Source organism: Panicum virgatum, chromosome 9K, assembly GCF_016808335.1.
Source record: "Panicum virgatum strain AP13 chromosome 9K, P.virgatum_v5, whole genome shotgun sequence".
Classification (NCBI taxonomy): domain Eukaryota; kingdom Viridiplantae; phylum Streptophyta; class Magnoliopsida; order Poales; family Poaceae; genus Panicum; species Panicum virgatum.
The window spans coordinates 38,612,237-38,625,599 of NC_053144.1; the positions used below are offsets into that span (position 1 = coordinate 38,612,237).

At 43.4% G+C, this 13,363-nt stretch overlaps 1 protein-coding gene across 1 annotated transcript; it reads left to right on the forward strand.

Annotated features, from left to right (window-relative positions):
• The first annotated feature begins 9,980 nt into the window (after positions 1 to 9,980).
• On the forward strand, positions 9,981 to 12,181 carry LOC120651331 (3-ketoacyl-CoA synthase 1-like). The gene has a single exon (XM_039928810.1). The coding sequence runs from the start codon at positions 10,152 to 10,154 to the stop codon at positions 11,769 to 11,771; it is 1,620 nt and encodes a 539-aa protein (XP_039784744.1). The 5' UTR covers positions 9,981 to 10,151; the 3' UTR covers positions 11,772 to 12,181.
• The last annotated feature ends 1,182 nt before the right edge of the window (positions 12,182 to 13,363 follow it).

Genomic DNA, 13,363 nt, shown 5'->3' on the forward strand with positions numbered 1-13,363 from the left:
ATATATGATCGATATCATAAAAAGTTCTCTTTTTCAAATAGTCCATTTTATTCGTTCGATGTTACTTTCTAAAAATTGTATAGCCCTATGGCTCTATATATTTTGATCTCAGAATAATGAGAATGAGATCTTGGTAGGTGGAATATAGGAGATTCATATAATCCCTAAAAAGGATATTCTTTGAAGATATCTGCTGATGGGTTTTTTTCCAGCTGATAAGCCGGTTAATGCTGTTTTGTTTTGAGAGGAAAACAATATACCATGCCTGATAAGTTCAAGCGACCATAGCTGTGAAACATTTTTAACTATATATATAATCTCTATCTATAATCTAGTCCCAAATATACATCTTTTCTAATCCAGATTCAGAATCGATATTCTGCAACAACTATCTAGAACTTAAATTCTCAGAACCATTATGAGATTTAAATAGACGCCTGCAACAACTTAGCAAATCAATGTATATGGTCCAATGTTGCCATTTTGGCAAAATACACATTCACCAATTAGGCACTAGAATTATTAGATGATCCTTCTAGCATGAACATCCCAAATCTGTATCTATAAAATGTATATAATTAGTCCCGACTAGAGATTTTTCTTAATATGCAAGTTGTCCACCTCAGCAATGCACTATCACGTGCATTATAACCCACTACGACATCAACATTTGTTATCCATGTCAACATGTTATGTAATCCACTAACATTAATTTATAATAGTTTATTCATCTAGATAAGTAACTATGTATGTAATAATTTTATATCTATATCTATAAAATTTATATAGAAATTCATATCTATATCTATAAAACATATATAGAAGGTCCTCACTAAAGATCATTAGAGATTTCTCTCAACATAAGGCCATCGCGGCAACTGGCGTCGGTGCGAAGAAAGGCATAGTTGCTGCCGTCGATCAGCAGCAGGGCACCAGAATGTGGACTACAAGACTATACCGAAGTGGTACGTCGACTCCCTGCTACGAGAGTGTGGTCTACATGCCACCGACGATCTCAACAGCAAGTGGAAATTCGCCATTGGGCCATGGGCACATCTCTCTCTTCTCGGAAGCAACCACATCGTCACCTTGATTATCCTAACCATTTAGATCAATTTCATGCACATCTTCCGTCCATCAAGTTTATTAATTTTTATCATATTTTAACATAAAGCATCTTCAAATCCCGCACAGCAACACGCGGGGAATCACCTAGTATCTTATAAAAGAAAGCCCCACTAACATATTTCTCTATGATTTTGTGAAGCCACATCATCAAGAGGGCCGCACCAAATCAGTATGTTTAAACACTAAATTACATTTGTTGGGTCCTACAGCAACTCCAGCAGACCCTCTAAACCAATGGCGGAGCTGCCTTAGCTCATCGAGGGTCCGGCGACCCTAACGATATCTGTGAAATTTCATGTAAACTACTGTAGATCTGTGTATTTGACCTCACCGTCCTAATGGAGCCGATCCCGGTGGCATACTCGGCTAGCTTTCCCTTGCTCTAAACAGCCCCCTAACACAAGTTTAGAGGGTTAAACAAAAAAGATGCACTCTAGCAGACCCTCTCCTCCTCTCCTAGACCCTCTATTTTGGGGAGGCCTCCAAATCCCCTCCTTTACCCTTCATTCCTAGGTGTTCTCTAGGGAGCCCTCCATTATAAATTAGAATTAAGAATTATTGCTAGAGTTGAAGCAAATTTAGAAGCTCCTATAAAATAGAGGCACCCCCCATTTAGTATACCAAGGATCTGATTTAGGAGCTATTATAGGAGATGCTCTTAGCAATGTTCCTTTAATGCACCATTTCAACTCTGCCTCCATAAGCCACAACAAAACTTTCAGTGGCACCTTCTCTATTTTAACCCCATGCATCCAGCATTATTCCATATTATTTAAAGCCAGTAGTAGAGTTTTATGATAGTTTTATGGGTATTTAATTTTCCTGATGTGACAGAATATTTATAAGGAGAGAGAAGTGAGAGGAGATTCATTCCCATAACACTTATCCGGGTCGGTTACCTAGTTTTTTTTTATCAAGGTAACTGTGTAATAAAACCATGCATTGAGACTAGCCTAACAGGATCAGTTTTAGTACAGTTTCATGGCTCAGTCGAGCACATCAATATTTTGGAAACAGTGCATATGAGTTTCATCCCATGGAACTCTCTCTACTCCCATGAAACTTTCGTCATCTCCCTTCATCAATATTAGAAAAAAAGGTATCTTTTTAAAATAACCTATAAGTTAGAGATCTAGTTTTGTTTAAGAAACGAAGACATGAATGATACATGGCCAGCTGTTATAATAATCCTAATAATAAGGTAATCTATGCCAACAATTTTGTATTTCAAGAAAAAACCAGGGCACTAAGAGTTTAACCTCATCAAGTCCCCACGACAACTGGTAGCCTGTAGGAACTTGAATAGTCAAGCTGTCAAGAAATTATGATTCAAATGCACGCACAAAAAAATGCTCAATTACAGAACTATAATTTCATGATCTGTAAGTAGTACCATTAGTACATTGGCTTTCTTTTTTTTTTGAGCAAATCCTTGGTTTAACTGAATAAGTAAAGAAAATTGGCCCTTTCTCTTCGTCTCAGATCGATGGATCTTCTCAATTGGAAGATCTCCCATATGGATAATACACATTCCAGTTGACCGAGCCTAATGCTAATTGTTTTGTTCCGAAGCAAAGATATCCGCGGAGGCCGGTTCGTTCTATTCTGATATTCAGGACCAAGAGGTCCTGGATTCTCTTTCGGATAGGCCCTGAAAGGAGAAGAGAAGCTGAAATGCCAACGGACCTCTGTCTGGCTTTCTGGGAGAGGATTAGTTGCTCCTGCGCTGATCCTGTTTGGTACCAGCAAGAAGCGACCCTGCATTATATATGAAGATCATAATTGAGTAAATTGCTGGTACGACACTTTTATTTCACAAAGGGTTGCTTGATCTTGCGGCCGGCAGCTTCCTGCTGCCGCTAACAACACTGCTGCCAGCGGCGATGCCCTTGGGGAGCGGGAGGCAATCTGAGCTGTGCCTCTGGAATCTGGAGCAAAATCAATCAAACTAAAGTCAAGTCATCAGCGATTGGATTCGGCAAGAACAAAGTCAGGTCGATGGACGATGCGGCAGACACCGGGGCCGCCACGGCGAGGAGCAGGATGAGCGACAGCGTCTGCGGCGCGGCACGGGGGCTGCCTGTCCATTAGAATGTTGGAAACAGAACCTAGATTTTCACTTGCACACTACATTCTTTCACCATTATTAGTGATTTCACCATTATTTGCGTTATTCCAAGGCGACCACCATCTCCAAAACAATACAATAACCTTCAATTGTATAGGCTTCTCCATCTTCCATATCTTAGTGATTGTTTTCTTCCTGATTGGCGATTTGCCAATACAGTTCTGATATCCACCATATTTTTTTTCGCGACCGTGCATGAGCACGTTTTTCATTAAGAGACTGATATCCTCCATATCAAATTCATGCCAGCATAGTTTAACATGTTTGCATTTAATGAAAACATGTCCACAATCCTCACCAAATCTTTAGTGTCTAATTCCACACCACGTCTTGCCACATTTCTCCTTACAGGTAGGCTGTTATGAGCTAAGCAACAAAAAAACATTTTGACTTTGGTTGGGAGCTGAAGCTGCCATATCATGTGCCATTCAAAATTACCATTTGTTTTTCTTAGATCTACTCCAGTGGGGCTACTAAATGAGCTGTCATATTCATATTTGCTCGATTGGTGTAAAAAATTGATCTCCAGCAGGCCTTCCAAATGGGCTGCCATTTTGGTAGACCTTCCAAATTTTTCCTCCACCTCCCCAATTTGGTGGCTCTCTATTTGGCTGCCAACTATGGGCCCTCTATAGAAGCCCAATTTACTGGGCCTGCTGGAGTGGAGGTTTATATTTGGGTGAGTAAAATTTAGAAATGGGCTTCTAAATAGACATTTGCTCACCTAAATTTAGAAGCCCCGCTGGAGTTACTTTTATGCTCCCTCAAGTTGAAGAATCCTGGCCTACCTTTGCATCCCTCATTGACACTGCTAACTTTTTGGTGTGGTTTTTTGTTGAGCACACCAAAACAATTCAGCATTGATAGCACCCTTAACCATCGGCATTTCACAGGTAATTTCACCTCAGCAGGCTCTTGTCCAGAAAGCTTTTTTTTTCTTTAGAAATTATCCAGAAAGCTGTGGTAGGTGGCACAATGACACGTATGCTTGCGTGCAGGGTCCCATTGAAGTGGCGTTGGTCTTAATTTCCAGGGTTGGTTGAGCGCGCGTCGATCAGAGCCGTGGGGTGAGCCACCCTACCCGTCACATCCCGTCCGATCCAGTCTATTCATCAGCCGTGCCCACCCTCCCACCTCTCGGCGGCTTCCAGGTTTCTTACCGTGCTGCCGCTGCTGACATGGTTTGTGCCACCCGACGCCGTGTGCTCAATTCCCTTGAGGTTGCACGCCATTATTGCGGCAAGGTCGCAAGGACAAACAGGAAGCAGGTTGTTAGTTCACCGCAGAATTGGAGCTGTTTGCTCTTTCCAGTTCTAGACCTATCAACCGTCATGCAAGATCACGCCAGATATACACGTCTGCCAGCTTGGGGGTCTACCACACAAGTCCCTTAAAAATAGTGCTAACCCTGATAGGATGGATTATTCTTTCTATTGAAAATCAAGCTCCGTTTCTTAAGCCATCTGGCCATGTTCGGTAGGGTCTAGGATTATCCGATATCTGTTTCCCAATTTGTTTCTCACTGGTAGCTTTTTCTAAAGTAATGAATGAAATTCACTATGTTTTGATTAGTATATGATCGTTTAGATTCTAGGAAGGCTCTGCATGCGAGAAGAAGTGATTCTCCGATTGCGTTGTAGTAGATGGATACTCCGATTGCGCCACTGTCCATGCCGTCGCCGCTCCCCTAGCCTGAGTTTTCCGTCCTGTCTCTGTGGTGCTCCATTATGGTAAGGATGCTCACCTAAGTCGTGCCCTGTTGATTTCCCCTGATCTCCGATGTGTGTGTCCATATCTAGATCTGCACTGCACAGCACAACTTGGTTCGTGGTGAATAAAGGGTTGCATCAACACGGCAGCATCGATTCGCTGTAATTAACCATGTGCGATGGCTTTGGCAGGTAAAATTTCGTGTTCTTTTCATTGATTTTATTTTGATCGCACCACTACTCTGGTCTGATCTACTCTGCTTTGATTAGACCCAGCAGAGCAGTCGTGCAAGTGTGGTGCCAAGGTGGAGTTGTTGATTTTGATGAGGATGGAGCGTGCTGCCATAATGATCCCATCCTTGTCTTTCTCCCCCTTGCCTTCTCGGATAGAACATCAATATGTTGACGGCAACATCTTAATGTGGTAATTTCTGCTATATAATAATTTCCTTTTTCAGAATTTTCACCATAGCTTGGACACGTGTGAATCGTTGGAGTTGCTTTCTCTCTTATTCCTGATAGTGACAGATTGTCAATCTTTGCTTTTTCTCATGTAATTTCGTACACACCATCCTGATATGATTGTTCAGAATAGACAATATCTCAAGCACCCAAGAATAGTCAAGTCCTTTAGTTATGATTTCATCGTTCTGTAAATTTAGAATTCATATTCTTGCAAGATCAATAGTAACTACCTAAAAAAACAGAATGATCAATATGTCTCACAAACAACTTCAGAGATCTATTACAATCTTACTTCTTTGTAAATATTTATTTTTCAGAGGTCTTGTGTCAGTAATTCTTCAAAGGAGGACCGAGCGTGTAAATTAACTACCATCAAATTGCTAGAAGATTGATCTATCTCTAGTCCTATCAAAAAAAAATACTTAAACATAACAAAGTTACTCTTGACTTTATAGTACAATTTAAATATCCTGACAAATATTATGTTTGTATATTTAAAGAACTAGTTTTCTTAATAATCTTGCATGTATCATAAGTTCATAATATCTAAAATTTCAAGTGTGAGGATTCTTTAAGAGTTTTTACCCATATGCTTATATGCGCATGCTGTTTTTTCGTACAGGATTGCCCAAGTGGATATATCTTCTATTCTCGTTGAGTGCCTGGTTTATATTGAAGGTAAGATAGTAGATAGTTTCACTCGAAGTTTTGAAGGAGCTCGAGCATAGGAAATTCAATCCTTCTATGACATTCCAGCCCAGCACTTAATAAGATTAATAGGATACTCATACTAATAAGTTGCAATTTTTTCCCTAGAAGCTGATCCCCAAAGAACACTGAGGTTAAGCATGCTTGGTCAGGAATAATTTCGGGATGGGTGATCGATCGAAAAATTCTTTCTGGGTGCACATGAGTGAAAGACTTGTACTGGTCTGTGAGGGCAGCCAATGTCCTAGAAAAGCTACCCGATGTAAGCGGGCACAGCCTCAGGGAGGCGGGATGTTACATAATGGTATCAGAGCCAACTCCCGTGATTTCACGAGCTCGTCCGGGTTAGGGGTGCGGGCATGGCGCACGGGCGCGTGGCGGGTTAGCGCGTGGGCATCTGGGATGCGCTGTTGGTACTGCACGCATAGACGTAGCGCATGCGCTGTTGGCACTGGACACATAGACGTGGCCAAGAGGGGACATTTCTCATTTGGGGTTGAATGATGTTCGTTCCTGGCTTGGATTTGACCGATAGGGACGTCAGTCTCTTAATGGGATGAGGATGTAACATTCCGGCCCAGAGCTTAATAGGATATTCGTGCCAACAAGTTGCAACTTATTTTCCGGAAGATGATCCCCAAAGAACTTTGAGATTAAGCATGCTTGGCCATAAGAAATTTTGGGATGGGTGACCAATCAGAAAATTCTTCCCGGGTGCGCACGAGTGAAGACAAAGTGTGCGGAAAAGATTTATATTGGTTTGTGAGGGCAGTCTATTTCTAAAAGAGCTGCAAAATGTAAGCGGGCCTGGCCTCGGCGAGGCGGGACGTTGCACCTCCTTAACATCTAAACAACATTTCATGGCCAATTGATGTAGAAAAAAACACATTGCAAGACATAATGCACATGTGTCTGTCATGCTATTAAAATTAGGAAAACAGTGGATGATAGGAGTGAGCGCATTCCATGATAAATTAGTCATATATGTTTGATTCTATTTTTCTATTTGATAAATTAGTCATAGAAGATCCGTGTAACTGAAATGATCTATCTAATAAGATTATTTTAGTTTCATTTCAATTTTTTATAATGTTTGAATGGAATACACTATTTAGGATATCTAGCTCTTCTGGAATATGATGCAGTGTATATGAAAACTTTGGCCTTCCAGGCACCAACGCATATTAGTCATAGAAGATCCATGTAACTGAAATTCTATCTAATAAGATTATTTCACTTTCATTTGAACTTTTATAATGTTTGAATGGAATACGCCATTTAGGATTATCTAGCTCTTCTGGAATATGATGCAAATGTATATGAAAACTTTGGCCTTTTAGGCACCAATGCATAATGTGTTGCAACTATCTGTTGTAAAGTTTGGAAAACTTGTTTGCACTAGTTACCAATGCATGTGTATATGTTGCCAAAGACCCTTGCAACACATGTAATGCGTTGGTACAGACCCTCGCAAACATTTATTTTCAATTCTAGCAAGACATATATACATTCCTAGAGGGGTGTTTCTCTTGTAGTGCTCATAATAGAATATCCGGAAATATTAACAATCTCAACACAATTAATTGTGAATTGGCAAAAGAAAAAAACATTAAAGTCATTTTAGATATGATTTGTGTTGTGAACTATATGGCTAAAAAATGGATTAGGATAGGAAAAAGTCCATATCAACCCCTCATCTATGGGGGTTGGACTACATAATCCCCTAAACTATGAAATAGTCTATATCACCCCCTGAACTTTCCAAAACTGGTCAAATTACCCCCGAAAACAGTTTTAAAAAATCATAGTAAATCATAGAAAAATCATAAAATGAAAAATCCAATTGTGTTAAACTCCAAATGAGTAGATCTACACAATGAACATATAATATGATATGCTTTAGTATATTTTTTTGTTGTAGCTTTAGATTTATATTTTTCTTTATAGCTGTAAAAAATTGTACTAAAGCATACCATATTATATGTTCATTGTGTAGATCTACTCATTTGGAGTCTAACACAATTAGATTTTCTATTTTATAATTTTTCTGTGATTTACTATGATTTTTCAAAACTGATTTAGGGGGTAATTTGACCGGTTTTGGAAAGTTCAGGGGGTGATATAGACCGTTTCATAGTTTGGGGGGTTATGTAGTCCACCCCCCATAGGTGAGGGGGTGATATAGACTATTTCCATTAGGATATGATCATTCCTGGTGCAAGTTTCATAGAGGTTTCATGCACACTAACACATGGTGGCATATTAGCATCTATAATGACATGGCAAGATAATTATAGAGAGAGAGAGGGGGGAGATGAAGTCGGTGTACATTATTTTGAGGACTATGAAAACTGTTGAAACTTGTATGGTGGTAGAGAGTTTCATTTTATTTGAATGCGTCCAATTCTGCACCTCAACTATGACTATCCTACAAAACTGTGAAACAAAATGTGCATGGGAGATCTTGTTTCATTTATGAACTTAAATTTTTAGGGCATTTGTGTTCTTACCTCTACTTTGAAGTGCACTAGTGATTTTGCTCTTATTTTTTAACTTTATGATTTTTTCCCTTGACAATCACAAGTCAATGAGATTTTACCCATAGTCTGTAGGGGTAAAATCTCATTGACTTGTGAAAAGTAAAGTGCAAAATCATAAAGTTAAAAAGAACAAGGCCAAAAGCACAATTTATAAATCTTCATAGATAATTTGATACTCTTGGAAAACAGCAAACTCTCCACATTAAATCCATATAAAGCAACCAACCTTTAGGGCTGACAATGAATAATTTGGATTGGCTTGACTAGGTCCGTGCATGCACGCTTGTTAAATGTAGCACCTCGGCACGCTCGATCGAATGGAGCCCCATCCCATGGAAAGCTGATGACCACGAAGCATTCGCGACTGTAGCTTTCATGTAGCTTTCATTCTTGGTGCAAGTTTCATAGAGGTTTCATGCACACTAACACATGGTGACACATTAGCATCTATAATGCATGGCAAGATAATTATAATGAGAGAGGGAAGATGAAGTCGGTGTACATTGTTTTGAGGGCTATGAAAACTGTTGAATCTTGTATGGTGGTAGAGAGTTTCATTTATCAGACTGCGTCCAATTCTGCACCTCAACTATGATTATCCTACAAGATGGTGAAATAAAATGTGCATGGGAGATCTTGTTTCATTTATCAACTTAAATTTTTAGGGCATTTTTGTTCCTACCTCCACTTTGAAGTGCATTGTGATTTTGTTCTTATTTTTAACTTTATGATTTTCCCCCTTGACAATCACAAGTCACATTGAGATTTTACCCATAGTCTTTAGGGGTAAAATCTCAATGACTTGTGAAAAGTAAAGTGCAAAATCATAACGTTAAAAAGAACAAGGCCAAAACCACAATTTATATAAATCTTCATAGATAATTTGACACTCTTGGAAAACAGCAAACTCTCCACATTAAATCCAAATAAAGCAACCAGCCTTTAGGGCTGACAATGAATAATTTGGATTGGCTTGACTAGGTCCGTGCATATGCACGCTTGTTAAATGTAGCACCTCGGCACGCTCGATCGAATGGAGCCCCATCCCATGGAAAGCTGATGACCACGAAGCATTCGCGACCGTAGCTTTCATGTGGCCGGTCTTTGTACATGGCAAGCTAGCATACGAGTGACATCAAGCGGATGCAGTATCTTCCGTTGTCTCCATGACCAATCTGACATACACAAACAAAACTTCTCTGCGATTCGAGAAAACTGCGCCAGAATTCAAAGCCTTCGTTCGCAAATTGTCCATCCCGGACCTGAAATTTGACCGCTAAAATGGCAGCTCTAGCTCTCCCAAGTAAGCTTCAGCTCGACGCCGGTTACTTTCGCGGCGTTTTCCACCCCGAGACAGCGCCTATAAATTGACATGCCACCCGTGTCCATTTTTCCACCCAACTCCAACCAAACGCAACCAAGTCCCGCGCACGCAAAGAACTCGAGCTAGCTCACGTCCAAACCGACGCGACCATGGAGGCCGCGCCGTCAACGGCCGCGGTCATGGAGCGCGAGCGCCTCACGGCCGAGCTGGACGTGGTCGCCGAGGCCGCGGCGGAGCCCATGCCCAGCAGCTTCGTCGTCAAGATCCGCCGCCGGCTGCCGGACTTCGCGCGCAGCGTCAACCTCAAGTACGTCCGCCTCGGCCTGCGCTCCGGCGGCATCCCCGTGCCCTCGTCCTGGGTCCCGCTCGCGCTTGCGCCACCGCTCCTCGCCGCAGCGGCGCACTCGCTCGTCGGCGCGGAAAGGCTCTACTCGCTCGACCTGCTCACCTGCGCCGCGTGGCTCGGCGCGGCCGTGCTGCTGCTCACCGTGTACTTCCTCAAGCGGCCGCGGCCGGTGTACCTGGTGGACTTCGCGTGCTACCGGCCCGGCGACGAGCACTCCATGTCCAAGGCGGGCTTCCTGGACATGACCCAGAGCACGGGCTGCTTCAACGCCGGGGCGCTCGAGTTCCAGACCAAGATCACCAAGCGCTCCGGGCTCGGCGACCGGACGTACCTCCCGCCGGGGATCCAGGCGCGGCCGCCGCGGCTGTCCATGGCCGAGGCGCGCGCGGAGGCCGAGGCCGTCATGTTCGGGTGCCTCGACGCGCTGTTCGCGTCGACGGGGATCGACCCGCACCGCGACGTGGGCGTGCTCGTCGTCAACTGCAGCCTCTTCAACCCGACGCCGTCGCTGGCGTCCATGGTGGTGCACCGGTACAAGATGCGCGAGGACGTCAAGTCGTTCAACCTCGGCGGCATGGGCTGCAGCGCGGGCCTCATCGCCGTGGACCTCGCCCGGGACATGCTGCAGGCGAACCCCGGGTGCCACGCCCTGGTGGTGAGCACCGAGAACATCACCCTCAACTGGTACTTTGGCAACGACCGCTCCATGCTTCTGTCGAACTGCATCTTCCGCATGGGCGGCGCCGCCGCGCTGCTCTCCAACCGCCGCGCCGACGCCGGGCGCGCCAAGTACCGGCTCCTCCACACGGTGCGCACCCACAAGGGAGCCGCCGACGAGTGCTACGGCTGCGTGTACCAGCGCGAGGACGGCACCGGGCGCGTCGGCGTGTCGCTGGCGCGCGAGCTCATGGCCGTCGCCGGCGACGCGCTCAAGACGAACATCACGACGCTGGGCCCGCTGGTGCTCCCGCTGTCGGAGCAGCTCAAGTTCCTGAGGTCCCTCGTGCTCCGCCGCGTGCTCCGCTCCCGCGGCGTCCGCCCCTACATCCCGGACTTCCGGCGCGCGTTCGAGCACTTCTGCGTGCACGCCGGCGGGCGCGCCGTGCTGGAGGAGGTGCAGCGCAGCCTGGGGCTCCGGGACGCCGACATGGAGCCCAGCAGGTGCACCCTGCACCGGTTCGGCAACACGAGCAGCAGCTCGCTCTGGTACGAGCTCGCCTACGCCGAGGCCAAGGGCCGCGTCCGGCGCGGCCACCGCGTGTGGCAGATTGGTTTCGGTTCTGGGTTCAAGTGTAACAGCGCCGTCTGGCGCGCGCTCCGCGATGTGGCGCCCGTGCCCGCCGCCGGCGGCGGCGGCGGCGGCAGCAACTGCAACCCGTGGGTGGACAGCATTCAGAGCTACCCACCGAAAGCGTACATCTGAGACTGGGCGTCATCTTCTTTGCGACGACTGAATCACGCCGTTGGATCAGATGCAGCTGCACGAGAACTGTATGATAAAAGGACAGGACACACAAGGCTATAATTAATTTTCGTTTAATTGTTTCTTGATCAGGCAGGATCGGAGTTGCTGTATCTTAGCTTCTTCAATCTGCTGTGCATGCAATGCAAGACCCTGTGCTACTGTGCTGTGGTTGGGTGAACGGTTAGGATAATGATATTGATACGTACTTAGTATTGTGGAGAGCACTGGGCTGCCTTTTTCGCCTTTCTTATTAAGTAGGAGTAGAGATCATGGGAGCCGTTGGAAGTTGTAACAGTTGCTGGTAGTAATGTGAATGCGTGTGTAAATTAATTAATTTGCGTTTCCATGAGAGATTGCAGTACTGACAAGTTAAAGTTAGTCCATGAGGAAAGCGACTGTTCTCAGTGTGGCCGATCTTCACGGCATATAGCGGCTATTTATTTGATTCACAGTGCTGTGTGCCAATCAATCATGCATACTTGTATTAGATATGTGGTAGGTGAGTGGGCTTGACAAATCAGCACGCTTGTAACCATGTAACCATCATCACATGTTTGTTCAACTTACTGAAAGAGTGATTATAAAAACAAAAAACAAAAACTTACTGAAAGAGTGCTTTCATCATCAGTCTCCGCCGGTGCACTCGGAAACGTAACTACCGTTTGTTTGTAGCATCGGCGCGGCGGCAACAAATACGACTTAATTTCAAGGATAGTTATGTGACAATTTTGACATCGAGGGTCTCATTTATGCAAACTTGGGTGCTACTGTGTTTGCCGCTCTGTTTTTATGCAAATTTATACACAGGGTTCATTAAGAGAAGTTTTTTTTACCGAGGATTGCTGTTGGGAGTGCGCCTTAGGCCACTAGGGACCCCTTTGTGTGAAAGAGTCTAAGTTAGGGGATCTAAGCGCCTATTTATGAGGTCTAGGAATTTAGTAGTAGCTTTGTTGGTGTTGATATTGCGAAAATACATTGCTTGGTGTGATTATTGGACGAGGGTAAACATCTTCGTTGAAGTATGTGGATAATAATGATTATTGCACGATTAATAATAGACGACTTTAGCATATCAGTCGAGCATTTTAACTAGTTTATTTTGATATTTTTTATTATATCTAAAGCAATTTATATGTCTTTGATAAATATTGTCAAAACATATGCAAGCGGGGGTTTTGGTTCGAAGGTTTCTTCGAAAGAGGTACAATTGTGCAATGGAATTTGGATTTGATGCATGGTTTTAAAACTACAATTTTTTTAAAAATTATATGTTTAGAAAATATTTTTAAATATAAATCTAATGATATCAAATTTGTGTAACAAAGATTTATATTACAAGAGTAGCCGTTGGTCAAAACCTTTCTTAACCAAAGGAAATATCTTAAAACTATAAAAGTTAGCAGTTTGACCTTCTTGCTTTGTTCTAAGTCAAGCTTTTTTTTAGAAAAAAATGATTAAACTTATAGAGAAATGTATCAAGATTTATGATATCAAATAGATATACTTTGTAATATATTTTGTGATTAATTTTAGGATATATAAACATTGGT